The sequence below is a fragment of the Phalacrocorax aristotelis genome, chromosome 1, assembly GCF_949628215.1.
Source record: "Phalacrocorax aristotelis chromosome 1, bGulAri2.1, whole genome shotgun sequence".
Classification (NCBI taxonomy): Eukaryota; Metazoa; Chordata; class Aves; order Suliformes; family Phalacrocoracidae; genus Phalacrocorax; species Phalacrocorax aristotelis.
In genome coordinates this window covers 160390916-160409102 of record NC_134276.1, presented here as the reverse complement: position 1 = coordinate 160409102, position 18187 = coordinate 160390916, and the positions used below count along the sequence as shown (strand labels likewise).

At 43.5% G+C, this 18187-nt stretch overlaps 1 protein-coding gene across 1 annotated transcript; it reads right to left on the bottom strand.

The window, feature by feature from the left end:
* Window positions 1-7271: 7271 nt before the first annotated feature.
* RASD2 (RASD family member 2) lies at window positions 7272-16079 on the bottom strand. Its single transcript, XM_075075987.1, has 3 exons — window positions 15355-16079; window positions 11089-11368; window positions 7272-9584 (listed from the first exon to the last, which is right to left on the bottom strand). Exons 2-3 carry the CDS (start codon window positions 11357-11359, stop codon window positions 9055-9057), a joined length of 801 nt encoding a protein of 266 aa, XP_074932088.1. The 5' UTR covers window positions 11360-11368; window positions 15355-16079; the 3' UTR covers window positions 7272-9054.
* Window positions 16080-18187: the final 2108 nt, after the last annotated feature.

Below are 18187 nucleotides of genomic sequence, written 5' to 3'. Positions count from 1 at the left end.
TTTCAAAAGTAAGTTCAGAGTCTGAAGTCTCATGGAAAATCATCAAAACTCAAGGCTCCTTAATTAATGAGGTGCTTTCAGACATTTTTCTCTTTGGCAGAATTCTTGTCTGACAAGAGGAAATGTGTTGGGGGAAATGTGTCAAGTCCCAAGAAGAAGGGATGGAAAACAGCCCTAAGTCTCTCCCTTCCACCAAGGGTGCTCCTTTCTTATGCATCTGCTCATTGTCTAGCACAGTAAAGTGTCCTGCTGCTGCTGGGGTGGTCTCCATCATCTTGGCTCTCTACCATCTGGGAGGGTTTTACCATCCATCTGAGGGAAAACCATTCTCCAATGATCATGCTGTGGAGACAAGAAACAGTTTCAGGATATTGTGAACTGTTTTGCCAAAGCCTGTGCCAGAGCTATTCCCCTCTGGCAAATAACAGCTCTTGTGTGGGCTACAGTAGTACAAGGGGGCCACTGAGGAGAATCTCAATCATCTTCATGCTTTTTCACTGCTTTCAACTTTAAATTCCATGAGTGGTCCAAAATGTCTTCTGTTCCATCAATTTGTATTTCAGAGGTGGGTAGACACTCTGCTCCTAGCAGTATATGACCCATTTCTTTCCTCTGAGAGCTACGAGAGGTCCCAGCGTGGCTCACAGGCAGGAGAGGAGCAGATATCCCTTGAGACATCACTTGGTCACTGAAAGACAGGGCAGTCAGCAGGCCTGGCCTATCACGAGCTATGGCTGGCTTGGGGCTTGCACAACCACAGGACCACCAACACAGCACAAAGATGTTCTGTCTACCTAAGAGATCTCTCCTTGGCAAGACTGCTAGGAAGCACTGCAAGGAAGCAGTGCAAGAATAATAATTTACCCACCCCGTGAGCATTTTGGAAACTGTTCAAACTCTTACATCTGCTTTTTCTGTTTCAGTAAGTCCAGCTGAAGGAAGAACACTACCAAATGATACTAGGTCTTGGTGCTGCTACTACCGCAACGTAGTAGTTACAAGGTCTCTACAGAAATAATTACCTTGAAGATGTTGATCAGGAAAGTGGTGGATTAATATTGCATACAGCAGCTTCTTCTCACTTTAGGTTACAGGTCGAATGCTGATAGAAAACAGGTAGATAACCATCACAGGATAAGACAGATGCTGCGAGGTACAGGGTGGATATGGCAGATGTAGTTAATGACTAAGATTCTGCCCTGGCCTATGTGTACATTGGGACTTTCTATTTGTTGTGTGTTTGTATACTGTGTGGCATAATTGGGTCCTAGTCTGTGGGCAGGGCTCCATAATACAAATAAATACCACCATGACTAATGACAGACCTTGTGTAAGTGCCCCAAACTCAACAAAAGTTGCAAGCAGTCTGAGTCAGTGCCATTGTGTAAGGGGATAATTTCTGCTTTGGCAGTGTTGTGGCCAGCTGGAATTGTTCTCTGATAATTGCTAATCTGGATTTCTCCCAGACAGCAGCATCTCATAAAGAGTATCTGAGAAGAGCTCCGGTCCGCTCTCTAATAAGGCTCCACAAGAGAGCTGTTCGTCCCTGTCACCCCTTATCCATTGCCTCAGGCAAGTCTCCTGACAATTTGCAGAACAAGTCATTGCTCTGTGTTTATTTTTCCTTTTTATTTCTTTTTAGAAACTTGTATTTATTACTTTGGCAATGAGCCACCCAGCAAGGAACAAACTGTTTTGTGACAGAAAAGATGAGACATTCTGCCCTGGACCAGCCAAAAGCAATGCCACTGATCTTCCCTATGCCATCCTCTAACCCACCAGGTTGTGTTTAACAAGGCTGTGTTTCCCTGAGGCACTCATTTCTCCAGCAGGGAGAGGGTGAAAGCAGAGGTTATGCTGTGTGTCTGTCCAAGGGTCCCTGAGCGAAAACCTTTCTGCAGCACACTACCATTTAGCACACAGGTATGTAGTGATTGAAGAACAGGGGGTAGCCAGTCTGTAATTTCAATCCTGAGGCTCCTGGGACTTGCCAGCTCAGCGGATGCCGAGGAGAACAAGACTGTAGGTAGTACAGGAATCAGGGGTTATGCAAAATGTAATTGCTCTCCTGTGTAGCTGGCACTGCAGCAGCTCAGCTCCTGATTGAGGTGATATTTTTTTCCAGACTGTCTCTTCACCTTTTAATGTGTTTATCCATCATTGCGTACCCAAGTGCCTCACAATCTAGAAGGTGTTTATCCTCTCTCAGCTCTCCTGTGAGTGCTTTGGCCCTCTATCAGGGATGGGAAGCCAAGATGCTGATTTATGTAAAGAGTTTGGAAACTGGTGAGGCTGTTCCTATGGGCTGTTAGATCTCTGACCTGAAGAGTAAGGCAGAAACCTGTGGTACCTAACATCCAGTTATTTTAGCAACTTTAACTTATTTTAACTCTGACCCTCCTGGGAGCTTTGCAAAGGCATTGAGGAACTAGGTGGGATCCATCACAGCACGGTGTTAGTGGGGTCTGAAATGCAAGATCCAGCTCCGCTGCTGGGAGTGTGTCTCTTATGTTTCTCTGTTGCTTTGGTTCCCAGTCTAACACAGAAAGACCACAAGTCCCAGTTCAATAGAATTGTGCAGTTTTCCAGATAAGGTCATAGTGTGTGAAGGAATTGTTTCTTGGAGCCAGAAATTTTTCTCTCCCCCCTGCCCCATTTCATCACTACAGCTGTAGAGGTTATTTTACTTTTTTTTTTTTTTCTCTTTTAAACTTCAAAATATGGAATCAGGACATATTGCTTAAACCAATCTCAAGTATTCAGTGCTCATGTGTGAGTTGGTGTTCTGTACTAACTGCTGAAAGCCAAATGCATGTGAGGACACTCTTGAATAAATACAGTCCATATGAAATCCCTCCTTCAAGACCCTGGAAGGAAGAAGTGGGTTGGAGAGAGGAAGATGCTTCCCTCTAGGTCAGAGTGATGTGAGGACACATATTCAAGTTGAATTTTTGTTTTCATTTCTATTCTTTTACTTTGCTACAAGATGTCCTGAAACACAGTGATCTCATTCTTGCATGTCTTCATGTTTAATCTGAACTAATCTTAGTTATCCATCCCAGCCAAAGCAGAGGACACATTTGCATAAATCATTCATCAAATACTTCTGAACAATAAACAAATGTGCAAGAAACTGTTCATGGACAATCCACTGAAGAAGCTGTTTGCTGCAAACTGTCCAGGGATCTTTGTAGAAATGGTCTAAAAAGCAGGGTCTGACATGAGAAGTCCTGTTTCTATTGTTAGTCATCTGGCTGGAGGGGACCAGTGAACTAGCAGTCCTCCACTTGTGGGGTCGGGAGCATGCAGTGAAGACAGGCAGTCTGAGGAAGTTTCTTCGAAGCAGACTTGGGATCAGGATCCATCGCAGAAACAATTGTAGGGGATCAAAAGAACCTACTGGCTCAGCTAGTCTATCCCACTGCCAACACCAAGTTACCCCTGTTGGCTATGTAGATTACAATGTTTTTCCCAGTGTTTTCCTAATGGGACTTTCATGGCGTTTCTTAGAAGATTTTCCAATAGATTCCACTGCCCTGAAGTCTGCCCTGGTCTTTTGCCTATGATTTCCTGCTTAATACTCTTGTTCCCACTGAGATACCCCACTGTACAACTCTAAATAGTGCTGTCGCAGTTGCCATCTCCACCTTTCAAACATATGTAGGGGTTGTCAGCCAGCCTCTTCAGAGTTTGTTTACCTACATGGCACAGAATTATCCCTTTCAGACTCTTCTTAACACTTACTCAAGTCATTCCCTCTAGGCTTATAAAATGTTTTTTCTTCCTAGTCCCTGGCCTCCTTCCAAACTGTCAATAACTTTCTAGGAACATGATGCCTGGGACTCAGGGTGGTTCTGCATACTATGGATGGACAGTGATGGTAGGGGCAAGGAAAGGTCTTTGGCTGATGTCATCATGACAGCAAAAGGAAATGTTTCCCTGGGAAGACTCAGGCTCTGACTGTACCAGATGGCGGTCTGTAAACACACAGGGAAGAGAGAGGTTGGGCAAGGCTCATAGCTAGCTCTAACCAAACCTGAGCACAGAAGTTGGGTTTATAGCAGTTTGTGATGTGTGTTCCCCAAGTCAGGTACTGTGCCAGGAGCAATGCCCCAGTTTACAATCACATCGTGGAAATTACTTTCTTATCTATGGTAGCATGTCCCTTCCACAGCTTTACCAGACATATTGAGTGGTCTATGAGGTGGATCTGGCTGATGGTCTTTGTTTCTTCACATAACAGAAACTGAAGGGAGGAGAACTCCCCATGAGGACTCAGAGGTGAAAGATCTAGGGCAGAGCCACTGCTACTCATTTCCCCCCTGCAAATTCTCTGCTCTTTCTGAGTGCAGAGAAAAGGCTGTTGCTATAGAAACCAGTGGGGATAATGTACATTATATCACGTTTCATATATTTTTCCAAGGAGACCCTTTAATCTGAGCCTGCCACCGGGTATTTTTACAGAAACAATAATGCTAATAAAACCTCTAAATGTAATACTGATTTCAAATCAAATCAAGTAATCATCACTTACTTCAAAAACACCTCTGCCTGTAACCTTCTACCATAGCCAAGATACAGGGACAGGGCTAGCAAGGCAGCCCACGATAGGGTACATGACAAGACGGTAAATCTAAGTCAGCAAAAAGTGTGATGAGAGGTGGGGGGGTGGGCCCTACATAGCAGTAAGTGGTGGTTAACATTTGAGGAAGGACAAAAAAGCTGAATAAAATATCTTCAGACTTTACTTGTGCATAGAGAAGGATGAAATAAGGATGAAAGGTACATTTTGTAGCATACACTCTAGACTACCTTTTCTCTTCTTTACCCAACCAACCTCCTATTGACATCCTACCTTTGTGAGCCCCTTCTGAATCTCTTTTCTCTTCTACTGCCCTTTTAAAAATTATATCACCATTTCCTACTTGCCTTTGTGATAATATCAAGCCCTTCAGCCTCCCAGACAATCAGACCTATTGCACCCTGGGGTCTCAAGGAGACAATGCTCTTTGTGAGGCTGCTCCATGCAAGCATATTCCTAGCATCAGGCTGGCCTGGTGGCAACAGTCGTCCTGGGGATCCTTCAGAACAGAAGCCTGATTTAGCCCTCTGGATGTCAAAACAGGCTTTTGCTCTGCCCTTCCCACCCTCAATTTATTTTTTGCTTAATTCACTATGACCACTATTTCCTTCCTGATTTGTACTGACCCTGTGGCTTAATTAGATTTTTGTCATTATTTATGGTAGCTCCTATCATGTGTTGACTTGTAATTTCTTCAGGACAAGGACTTTCTTGCTGTGTAGAGCAATGTACAAAATAAATCTCAGCCCTGTCTTGTTCCAGGGCTATGATTGATCCTAAGTCAGGTATATGTCCCTGCTTGTTTTCCTGGAAGTAAGTGCACAAAAAACATCAGCAGGACTTTGTATCACAAATGCTAGGTTTTATATACGGCAGTGTAGGACAAGGTAGCTACAGGAATAAACCCACTTAATTATGCTAGGTAAAACCAAGTAAGGGTACACCTGCTTGCAGAATCTTTGCTTGACTGATCCCTTTCTCCAGCTTTGCCCTTACTCCAGTGCATTTTCACGACTTCTTGGCTTACAATAAGTTCTGTGCAAGTCCTCTGAATCTTAAGGGGGAAAAAAAAGTTGTTTCTCTTTCCATTGCCTCCAAGGCCTGGCTGTAGGTCTGCTCTTCGCTCCTTTGAGGCTCTCACTATTTCTGCCCACACACATGTAACAGTTTGCCATAAAGCCCTTCCCTGCTCTGTCTTACAGCCAGACATGTTCAGCAGTTAGCAGGGAAAAAACAATTCCCCTTTCCTCTTCCTGCCATACCTTATTGCCCCTGTGCACAGGTAGCCTTTCTCTCTGTTTTCCAGTCCCAACCATTTTTACAGAACATAATGGCAGCTAACTGTGGATAAACAACTGAGGCACGTACTGTCTGTTTTAGGGGCTGTAAGCACTTCTAGGGCCCATATAATATATAAATATTAATACAAAGACTGTAACAATGTAATAAAAGCAAAAAAATAAATGTGATCAGGAGTGTGATAATCTAACTTCAAAAGTAATTCCCATCAGTAACAAAATGCAGAGAGAAGGCTAGGATTACTTTAATAAGATTACCTGGTTATTACCATTTGTTTCTGTGGGTGACTGTAATGCTGCTTCACCTTTACTCCCAGCCATTTTCTCAGATATTTCTCACCCTGAGCACTGGCAGGCCAAGATGGACTGAGAAGCTGGGGCTTACTGGCCTTCCCATGGGATCCAGCTCTCTGTGAGCACCTGCTCCTTGGTCTTCAGCCTCCCCTATTCTTGTGCCCTTGCTGTCACTGCAACATTGTTTTGTCATGCCCTGTGGCTTCATATCCATGGTGGAAAAGGCAGGAATGGAAGGACGTAGAAGGACGAGGAAAGCTGGTGTCTGTGGAGATGGAAGGACAGTAGGGAAAATAATTTTAAGATCAGTGTTGTAAGACAAAGGCAGAAAATTGAAGACTATGGAGGAGCTTTAAAAATTCAGCTTTATCCAGCAGGTGAGGGGGAGTAATGTGCTGCTCAGTAATGCAGCACATGGGCTATAGTGCAAGAAGTTCTCCTCTAGTTTGCTGGAGCCCCTTAATCCAACCAACAGCCAGTGTGCATGCCCTTCTCATTTTATCTTCAACTCCCCCGTGCTCTGTGGCACATGAGTCCCAGAGCTTGCTCACTGGTACATTCAGTAGACACACACTTGGGTGAAGAATCTGTAGGGAGGTAGGCATGTGCTCAGGGGGACCAGGATTCATACAGTGGAGAGGTAGAGATGGTGAGATGGAGCGACTGCTGAGAGCAACAGTGCTGTCTCTGCAGACACCACATTAAATTGCACCAGGGATGAACATACCAGCTGTGTGCATGAAGAGAGTGGTTATTTTATTGTGTTGGAGGCAGCATGGGGAAGAGTAACTGTCAGCTTCTGCTTGTGAGGATATCTGTACATATAAGTCGATGTTCAGATAGATAGATAGATAGATAGATAGATAGATAGATAGATAGATAGATAAAAATATGTAGGTATAGACACAGAACTGTTCCAAATAGACAAATGTGTAACCCCTGGTGTCTGGAGGACATAAAAGGCTCTTCCAGAACTTAATGGAGATCTCATCAGGGCTCTCAACCCACAGTTCCCTTGCCTAGCTGCACCTGCACAACAAAAAAATAGGGCCACCTTCATTATTCTTGGAGAAAGTAAAAAAGGACCAGGACACAGCTAATAAATAAAACAGATTTAATCACAAACCATGAACATATTTATAGATAGGGAGGAGGGCTTGGTCTGAAATGTGCTGCCCTGGCAACGGGAATAAAAGAACAGTGTATTTTACCAGGCAACATACAGTACCAATGAAGGGTGGAGTTGATAAATGAATATGGGATTTTGAGTCCCAGAGGCTAATTTTTACAGACAACCATCATTCTTGGTTTTCTGTCAAATTATAGCATGAACTATCTCACAGCTCTGCCCAGGACACAGCAAGGCAGATACAGCCAAGAACAGAATTTGAGGGTGAGGGAAGGACAAGGTAACTGAAGGTTGTTCTGAGGTATAAATAACGTATGTACTCTACTGTTGTGTACAGTCTTGGGGCCATGCTTTGCCCACAGTTATGTGTGCACACATCTCATTGCAGTCAGTGAGCGTGGTGAGCTCACATCTGAGCAAATATATTTGGCTTTGAGGGCATACAGGAGCACTTTGAACAACAGAGAAGTAGAACAAGGAGAGAGCTGAAGGCAAGGAAGCCTGGACTGGGCCGAGAAAGGGAAGAAGTGAATGGATGGCCCCAGAATTATCTGGCCAGCCAGTTCAGCCCTGTTTGGACAGCCAGCACAAAGATTCTGTTCCGAAGGACTTCCGCAGTGCGAAGGTTTCCATCAAGGCAACCTTTATCAGACAAAAAGGAAAACCATGAACAAAATTAGTAGAGGCGTGTTAACAGAAGAAATATGATGGAACTGGCTCCACAACCATTCAGTTCTTAATTTTGAAGGAAAACGCAATCCTGCTTCTGAAGTAGTCTGAGCCAGCATACAAATCTGGTTAGTCTTGGCTGATACAGGCAGAGGATTGCTTTGGTGGCCAGCAAGGCAAAGGGTGCCATTCGTACTATGTTATTCAGAGTTGGTGTGGCTGCTTTGAGAAACAATATCACACCAGGCTTGCAAAGCAGTCAAATGTATTGGCTTTTTGCAGAATAATTTCACTTTCAATCAATGTACGTATTATATAGTTTTACAGAAGAAAAACACCTTTCACTGCTAGAGAGTAGACATTGTTTTGATATCAAATGCACTTGCCATCTGATTTTGCTAAGAACCCACCCCAGACAATAAAAAAACCCAAATCCCAAATAAAACCTATAATACAAAACAACATTCATGTTGATGACAAATGATAACTGTCCTGGCAAACATAAAATCAAGGTCTTCTTAATGCAGGTCCCCTCAGAAATGAGTTAGTCGTGTGTCCATATATAGAGTCCACTCCCAACCTGGGAAACCTCAGTAAGACTGTTGCCCTTTGAAATGCAAGACCTATTTTTTAAAGGAGTGCTCCACACATGCATGCACACATACACATGGACACGCAGAGGTACACATATGCATACACATCACCTCCTCTCTCCTAGCAAGAGCTGCATGCTGGGTAACTGTTAATGCCTTCTGTGCATTTTTGACCTACTTTCTTTATAAGGATGAGGTTGAAATTTATTTACTTCTCAGGTCTGTATTCTTTAAACAAAAAGAGGAATGAAGAGGAACTACATTACAAAGACAGAGAAATGCACTTGTCTCTCAGGCAAATAATTTTCCCCAGTCATTTACAAGGATGTTATTTACATTTGTGACAGCAGAATCTGCAGGAAGAGTTATCCATTCTCCATGTTGGGTTTTCTCAATGAACCCTGTGAGCCCATTCTGTGCTTCCACAGACCATTTTTCTTTAAGGCACTGCATGTGGATGATGACTTCAGACAGATGTGCAAGCCCCCTTCATTGGATTGTGCATTTCTCTCTCTCCCTTGACTGACCTTCCCTGAGAACTTTTGATTTTATATACTTCAGGTCACTGTTGACGCTTGGCCGGCGAGCAAAAGGCGAGATCATGCCATAGGCATCCATGTCCTTGACTCGGCGCATCCGGAAGGATTTCTGTTGGAAGGTGTCACCATACTGGATGGAGATTTTCCTGTGGAGGGCAGGGCTCATCTCATGAGGTAGCTTGGCCATGCTGAAGAGGACATAGAACATCTCATCCACATTGGTGTTCTTCTTGGCTGAAACTTCGAAGTAAGCACAGTTTTCATCACTGGAGACGAGGTTCTCGCCTTCATCTGAGCGTACCTTGCGGAAGTTTTCACTGTGGTCATTTTTGTTGCCACAGATCACCATGGGGAGGCCAGCTGATTCCTTGGTCTTGTTCTTCAGGCAGGATTTGACTTCAAGGATCTGTTTCTGGAGCCTCTTGACCTCATCAAAGGATTCTCTGTTATCCAAACTGAATACCAGGATGAAAACATCCCCTGCAATTAAAAAAGGCTTGTTGGTTGCATCCTGTGTCAGACGAACTAATTTTCAAAAAGCAATAGGTGTGTTTGCTATCTCTTCCCCATATGTTTTGTGTGGTCTTTTTGAATCTGTTCATTAAACTGTACTTTAGTTCCAGTTCTTCTAATTCAACTCCCCACCATTTACTGTAGTGCTATGGAAAAGTCTTTTGGCTATGATGTTACCTCAGCCATACCCGACTGTGTGTTCCTAGGCTGTACTGGACTTGCAGATTATTGCCCATTTGTACTCTTTTGTAAACATGTTTCTATCTCAGCTCTGCTGCATCATTTATCTTTTTTCTTCCTTTTGTTTGTATCTCTGTGTAAAACAGAGCCTGTTCTGACACTAGGAAGAATGGAGAGCTAGTAGCCACTCAGCCTTGGCCTTTTGATTATACAATACAAGAAGCAACACCTGAACTGAAGATTTACGGGTAGTCAGTCCAGAACGCCTGAGTCAGAAATGAGAGGTTTCCCCATGTGCAGTGCTCTGCTGTCATTTCATTTGCTCAAGAGAAACAGACCACGGAAAAAAGAAATACATAAATGACACAGATCCCCTGGCATTTCATTTTGACATTTCCTGACTTAAAATTCCTTTTACAAATATAAAATAATGCAAATCATTGCCTGTTGAATGACATTCATGTGGAACGTGCTAAGACAGCTTTCAGGGACAAAAGCTCACATCTGCATCGCAGAAACTGGCTCTAGGACCTCTCTGAATGTGGACACTAGCCTGGTCAGATGTGAATGTCATGTTCCACTGGCTATCTAGAAGGGTAGATAGCAACTCCAGAAAGCACCTTGTTGTGAGCTGTGGCTCCACTGTCACTTTCACAGTTAGAGAATACATCTTAGCTCACAACAGGACCTGCCTGACAATGAGACCATACACAACAAGCCCACCATTTTTCCTTTTTACTCTTTAATTTATTTGATTAACCATAGACTAAGGATAAAGGGTAAAAGTAGAACTGTCCTTTCACTGGAATAGCAAATCAAGGGAATCAGGCTGGAAATTTTAGGAAAAAATAGATCTTTGAGATTTTCGGTGTTTGAATTCCCTTCCTGAGCATTTTACATTTGTTTTTCACTGCTTGTCTTATAATGACATGCTTATTTTGTTCCTTGCTGGTCTTTATGCCAATAAGATTTTATTCAGCCATTCATTTGTGACTGCAATAAAAAATATGGAGTGGGAGGGGAAGGTAGGAGGGGAATAAACTGGGGGAAATCTCAATTTCAGGCCTTCACCCAGTAGGCTTCTCTGGGGCTAATGCACTCCCTATAGTGCCTGGAGCATCCCAGCCAGGAAATATCTCTCTAGAGAAGTGCATCTTGCAACAAAATCAAGCAGTGCCTTAAGCTACCTCCTAAGAAACAGTCATCTGCAGGCTACAGTTTTCAGGCTAATGTCTATCATTATGATCTTTCTCCCACTGTTCCCCATCTGCAAACTTCCCCCACTTCTCACCTGTCAGGATGGAAAGCCTCCTCATAGCAGGGAAAGGGTGGTTCCCAGAGGTGTCCAGGATGTCCAGCTGATACATGTCTCCCCGGATGTTGTAGACCTTGCGATGAAAATCCTCAATGGTGGGAGTGTACTGGTCCTCAAACCGGCCATTGAGAAAGCGTGAGACAATGGAGCTTTTCCCCACCCTGGAGGCTCCCAGCACTACCATGCGGTATGAGTTCTTGGCTGGCACATTCAGGGTGCAATTTCCACCAGACATGGTCTTCATCATTGCTTGGTCCTGAAAGAGGAAACAGCAGAGTTGGAGGAAAGACCAGAAACTAGATGGAGGATGGAATTGGGTAGCTCCTTACCACAAGCTTATCAAAGAGTGCTCTGGAACACAGTCCTTGTTGATAGATCAAAGGTTCATACAGAAATCTTTTCACTGGAAATGCTTAATTTTTTCAGTCTCATTTCCAGGATGTGGGGGTTTTTTTGCTGAGTTTTTTTCTTTTCTTTTAAATTTATATAAAAATGAAGGCATTTGCTCTGAAAATAGCATGGGTTTGAATTGTAATTTACTATTCCATTTAAATATAAGGGCTAATTTTGTCATCTGTGCTTCAACTTAGACACCAGGTTCCTTCCCACCACCTGCATCACTTAGACATTACCAGATCTTTCAGTTCTCATTTAGATACATAGACACAGAGGTCAGTTTTCCCAATATACTGCATCCACTGCAGCTGCCATTAAGACCTAGATTGCTTTGTTTGGTTGCCTGATCAGGATCTGCGCACAATACTCAATTTTGAGATCAACTGGAAGTCAGACAGAAACAAGAATCATGCCTGACATCAATTGAAGCTCAACATCTCAGTAACTTTAAATAGCTGGTCCCATACAACCTTCATTGCTGATGCAGGGAGTTAGAGCCACAAAATAGCATTGGCTGATGAGAATTTCTAAGATCTGTGCCTTCAGTGACCTTTTAGAAACCAGATTTAACCTTGCTGTTTGGACTGGTAGTGTGGGAACTCCCTTTCAACAAACTATCGGCATTGCAGCAGGATGGCTGGCAATGGGTGGAGCTGCAGAAACATAGATTTCATAGGAGTTTCAGTCTTTATACATACACAGCTGTTGTGGATGTCACAGTCTTTGTGGGTGCTAAGTGCAAGCAGGAGAAAAGATGAAGGACAGCCATCTTAAATAGCTATTAGACAAGATTTCTGACCCCTGGCAACTAAAATGAGTCTCAAGACCTTGGAGTTCGCTTTTTGACATAGCTATCAGATGCAGAAAACTTTGACAAGAAAAAAGTGTTGTTCAGACATTTTTCATGTACCAGTTCAAATGAATTGTGTGCTAAATGAAATAATATAACCCCTGTTTGGGGAAAGCTAACCATTACAGCAAAGAAGGCACATTTTTAACAGAGCTTATTTTGGTTACTAGGATCTTATTAAAGAATAATCAAGTTCCCACTGTGCCGTTTATTTAACTTAGGTGTTGTTTATTTAATATTACAATGTGAGTACTTTATGTACACTAGAAGATCATTTCTGGGGCCAGATCTGGATTCCTATCTTTCCCTTGAGTGAATTTTATCTCCCAAGCTTTTATGTAGCTGACACTTATCTCAGTCAAAAGCTTAAAATCTTTTACTCTTTGATATGTGCTAAGCACCAAAGCAGCAATGAAGACACGGTCACCACTAAATAAAGAAGTCTCTGCAATTCTGATCCAGCGTCATTACAAGTGCTGTGCTATAGCCCAAGGCAACAGTGAAACATTACTATTTATTATTATTGCTATAATTTGCTGCACACCAACATCACATTCAGCCCTATCTAAGCACAGAAGAAAATGCAATGCTTTCCTCAGAGTAGCTTACACTCTGAATCATATTCAGTGGGAAGGACAGCATAATATTAGAGCCAGACAGTAATGTCAGAACACAACTTTGGATGGATACACACGCAGAGTTATGACACTGTTGGGATTGCTGTGGCAGGAATGACAGCAAGGAGCACACCTGGTGTTTGAACTGGACTCTGTGTATTATTTAGAACAGGATCTATCACCAGCAGTGCAGAAACACCATATTCGATCTCTGAAACACTGCCAGGTACACTACCTCTGCCCCTTCCTCCGTAGCTGGTCCAATACTCTCTCACATCCATGGGCAGACAAATGGTGACAAGGCTGCTTTGGGATGCTTCTTTCACCCTCTCAGGCTTTATTTATCTTGCAGAGAAAAGCAGGGAGATAGATTTTGTGAGAAAAACTACAAAATTCTCTGCAGCCTAGGATCAGTATTTAGAAATGAGTCAGTTCTTCAGACTGTGATGGACCAATGTAGCTGCATGGGGGCAAGTGGACTGTGCTGGTTCACACCTGCTGAAGACCAGTTTCATACAACTTGATGTGGCAGCATCTGGGAGTGAGCACAGTTATGCTTTTTAAGCAAATGCCTTATATGTCCTGTGAAGAACACGCATGCTGGGGGCCTGATCCTGGCCAGCAGCTTTACAAGCCAAAATCCTACAAATTATACTGCTGGCTGGCAGGTAACCACCAAGCTGCTGGTGATTAGAGGAACTCCCAGCGCACAGCAAAGGAGGTGGACTGTCACTACAGCCGCTTGGAGGGTTAATTTTGCACCTTTAGTGCAAGAGGCACTTCTGTCCTCCACTTTGAAATTCATTCCACTGCTTTGGACCTCAGTTAATGCCACTGTACGCTGAACAGCTTGGAGAAGGAATTGCCACCACAGCTTTCTGCAGACGGGGAAGAGTAAGGCAAAAGGAAGCCGAGTGACCACCCAAGGTCCAACAAATGAGAAACGTGAACAGACTCTGGGACTCCTACCTTTCAAACTCTTTCTCCTTCCCACCTTTACTTTTATTTCTGGTCATTAAACCACACTGCCTCCCACCCCTATCATAGGCAAAATACTATGTGCAGACATGTGCTCATTTCAAGACACTTTGCCCCAAGGATGTAGATGCACTGAAGAGGAACAAGGGGTGTGAGGACATGCAGATTTTAATGTATTAAATAGTCACTTTATTCTGTCCTTGTTCCACATGTCAAGGCATTCAGTCAAGAGGACTCTTGTGCTTTCCTGACTGCATTTCATTTCACACAGGGTCAAAAGATTGTTTTCAGCGCTTTGATTCATGGAGTTGCTACTCATCTCATCACCTCTGCTGCAAATCTGACTCAGAGCATGCCATTGAACCGGGAGCTTATATTTGTGTTATGTGCTCTCTCTTCTTATTCCCCCACACCAGTTTTTCTCCAGTCCAATATAATCTGCCTTCTTTCCTCCTCAGAAAAGGAAAGAAACTTCAGCCTTCACACCCAGGGGTTGGGGGGAAGCACAGGGACTCATACATTGAAAAAGATTAAAGGCAGAAGAAAGAAAACAGAAAGAAACCACATGTTCACGTACTAAATAAAGCAAAATCAATCAGAAGAGAATGAGGAGACAAACAACCTCCAGCTGGCTTTAATCTACATCTTTTGCTTTCAGTTTATTAAATGCTTAAGCATAGATTAATTCCCAATGGTACCTTCTGCTTTATGCACTGGCTTGGTGCTAGAAACTTTACATTAGTATTTTATATTGGCACGGCACAGGGATTTCAAAATGTCATAGAAATGTATGCAATGAGTATTATCTCCACTTAATAAAGGGAAAGGCTCATACTCCTAGAGAGAGCTGAAACAGCTGTCCAAAATTGACATTAAGCCCCATTTTCTTTTGACTGCCTGTGTTGTCTTCTACCTGCTAACCACCGCTGCTTGTTTCATAGGCAGGCATTGGAGTGAATGACAATGCAGCTGCTTTTGCGTGCGCTGAAGAACGTTTGTCTGAACTCCAGTGGGGTGCTGACAAATTTGATCCTGAGCATCTGGAGAGAAATATCTAAGGAAGACAATTCTTCATTCAACCTGTGCAGAGCTTTTACACCTTAGGTATTCATCCTCCCGTCAGAGGGTATGCTCCCTACCAGTCCCTATCCCTGAACAGACTTCTGAACTACCTCTCTTGCACTCCATGGTCTTCAGCTACTGTTTGTGTCTCTGCCATCCCAATGTAATTCACTGCATCCAGCTAAAAAGGGCATAGGCAGATGCAAACTGTACCATGCATAACAGACCTGTCACTTGTTAATCAGTACTAGTATCCCTGTAATTTTCATGCACACCACAATCCCTCCTGTGGGATGTTTGTTTCATACTTTCATCCCAAACTCCATGCTGCTTTCTTACCTCTCTCCTTGGAGGAGCAGTCCCGGGTCTTGGTGCAGTCTGATGAAGCTGATAATTTTAATCAGAGGTGGCTGCTGCTGTAAAAGGCTGTTGTTCAGTGGATCCCACGCTGTGTGCTCTGGGCTCCGTTCTTCACCAGTATATCCTGGGAACTTAGCAAGATTGGGAAGGACCACAGGGCTCCAGAGGGCGTTCCCCCATGGATGGTAAGTACTGGATCAGGCGACTGACATGGGCTAAAGAAGGGTCTCAGAACCAGTGGTAGCTTTTCCCTTTGGTGAGAAGAGCTCTTCTCACAGCCTCAGTTTGAGAGAAGGAGAGGCAGAGTTGCTCCCGCTCCCACTGGATTTTCTTGCAAGTTGTGCTTCGTAGGCTCTGCTGGGGGTGAAAGGGTCTCTGGAGCGACACCTAGTCGTGCAGGGTCGTGGGTGCATCCGGCTGGACCACCCTGCCTCTGTGCCACCTCAGACCCTATGGGGACAAATCAATGGGGGCATGGATGTTGTCTATGGCGAACCTACGCTTCCCCAGGTCTTGCTTGGCACAACCTCCCTCCACGAGCTTCTTTTCTTCTGGTCTGAGATTTGCTTTAAAATATTCTCTTTCTAGGACAGAAGGGGCTTTTCTTACATTTGCCAATTAAGTCTTTCTTCTTCCCTCCCTGCCTTTCTCCCTCTTGCTCTCACAACTACTGGCAAATTGCAGATTTTCCTTCTGTAGGACTCACAGATAATTGGCTCAACTCCTCCCTTGAAGTCAGTGTCAGACACAGGGGAAGGAGGGGTGCTGAGGGGGTGGGATTTGTGCCTATTGAAAAAATCTTTTCTTTTCTCCTCTAAACAGAAAGTTCATATGCATTGCAGACTGCACATTCCCCGTCTTTCTACCAGAGACCTGTATGTATGCATGTGTGGGGAATGAGTTAGCGTATGTGTACGAGAGACACAGAGACTTCACTTACTTTGCAAGCTGTAAATTCATAAGCTGTTTCTAAAGGCTCTATATTTCCGTGCTGATCTTTTCTGCTAGACAGAAGCAGACTGACTCATTTCCCAAGTAGGGGTTTTCTGTCCATAATTCCTGTAATTCTTCTGCCGTATGGAATACTTTCTCCTGTTCCCTCAACCTCGAAGACGTTGTGTTAGGATTGCTGGTTGGTTTAAGAAATAAGAATAATGTGTACCTGCTGTTCTTTCATTAATATTTAAATAAATTAAAAACTAAACTAGAGCTGGGTAATAAAAACGTATAAAAAAGATCAAATAACCTGAAAGTGTGGGAGCCACGGGTCAGAAAAAGAAGAGAAACAAAATAAAATTGGGGTGAATTGAAGGAGTTTGTCAACCACAAGTGAGAAATCATATTTGCAGTTTATTTCACTGTTTATTGACTCTGATTTTTTTTCTCCTTTTTGAGCTGAAGTAATAGTTTAGATCTACAAGTCTGTTCTAAAAGATGTCGAAAAGATTGATTTTGAAAGATTCAAAATTAACTATTTCAGCATTTCCTACTTAAAACTCCTAATCAAAGGGGGTAAAAAAGAGGAAGAAAACCACTTTGAGACCTTCAAGATATTTTGGCAATAAGAAGATGGAAGGGAGGCACCATCTCCCAAATCTGAATATAGTTTCAAGACTCCCACAATTCTATCTGTTTCTTTGAGAAAATTTACTCTTCGTTGAACACAAAGATTCTTCCAACTACCTTCCCTGTTTCATCTGCAGACCCCACCCTCAACAATTCCTGCAGCTTTTGAGGAATTCCTGAGATGCTTTGCTTTTTCTCCTCCTTCTCCTCAGAGCACAAGGAGGTTTCTGTTGTCAGCCTCAGAATAATGCCTCCCTCCTTCACCCATGCTCCTGGCATGGCACAGGCGCCATCAGCAGCCATCAGCAGCGGTTGATGGGGACACTGTGCCTGTTTCAGGCACATGGTCTGACATGCCTGTACATCTCTCTGTGCCGACAGACTTTGAAAGCCACGATACAGGCTCCTGCTGTAACCATCTGCAAGAGGCAGCAGCTCCCAGTAAGGTCAGGAGAGCAGGAGGTGGATTTGAGGCCCCCAGGGTAACACAAAGGCAAACCACCATTGATTGAACTTGGGAAGCAGCAGCTTCTGGCTTCCTCCTAGTGCAAAAAACTTCATATTTGTGGAGGAAGAGCATGGCTTGGCACAGCACCATTGAAACACCACTGGCTTCTTCCAAGGGGTAGTGAATTGGTAATGGGTCATGTCATGAACTCAGCTCTTTTTAGACCACAAAACGAGGACTCCTTTGTCAACTCCTGAGCCTTTTCTCTTTGGCAAAAAGTAGAGGAGTATTTTTATGGCTCAGACAAATTTTTGAAATAAGATATGCTTTCCATTCCTAAGTCATTGGTTCTGATCAAACTTGGAGCAAAACCCGCCTTCTTCGGTGTCTGGTCAACTGTTTGTGTAGCTTAGATCCAAACAGAGTGACAGGCATCCTGGTATCATTGCCATGGGAGGAACTGCTGCAAAAATCAGCAGGGAAATAAAGTCCTGTAGTGCTACAGAGAATAAACTCCCCTTTACTCGCTATTGCTCACATGTTGAGTGTACGAGTTCTCTGCCAAAAAAGAAAGAAGTGTAGTCATCGTGGGGACCATCTCATCAGCCTGGAATCTCAGCCTACTCAAGCTCTTTTGTAAACCAAATGCAAACCTCTTGCCTAGCTGGCTTCACCAAGCCCCAACTCCCACTCAGCTGTCTTCTCCAGCATTTAAACTAACCAGCTGGGTTCCTCAAACTATATCAAAATGAAATAGGAATATACTTGACTAGGCACCCTGGCTTTATTTGATCGCAC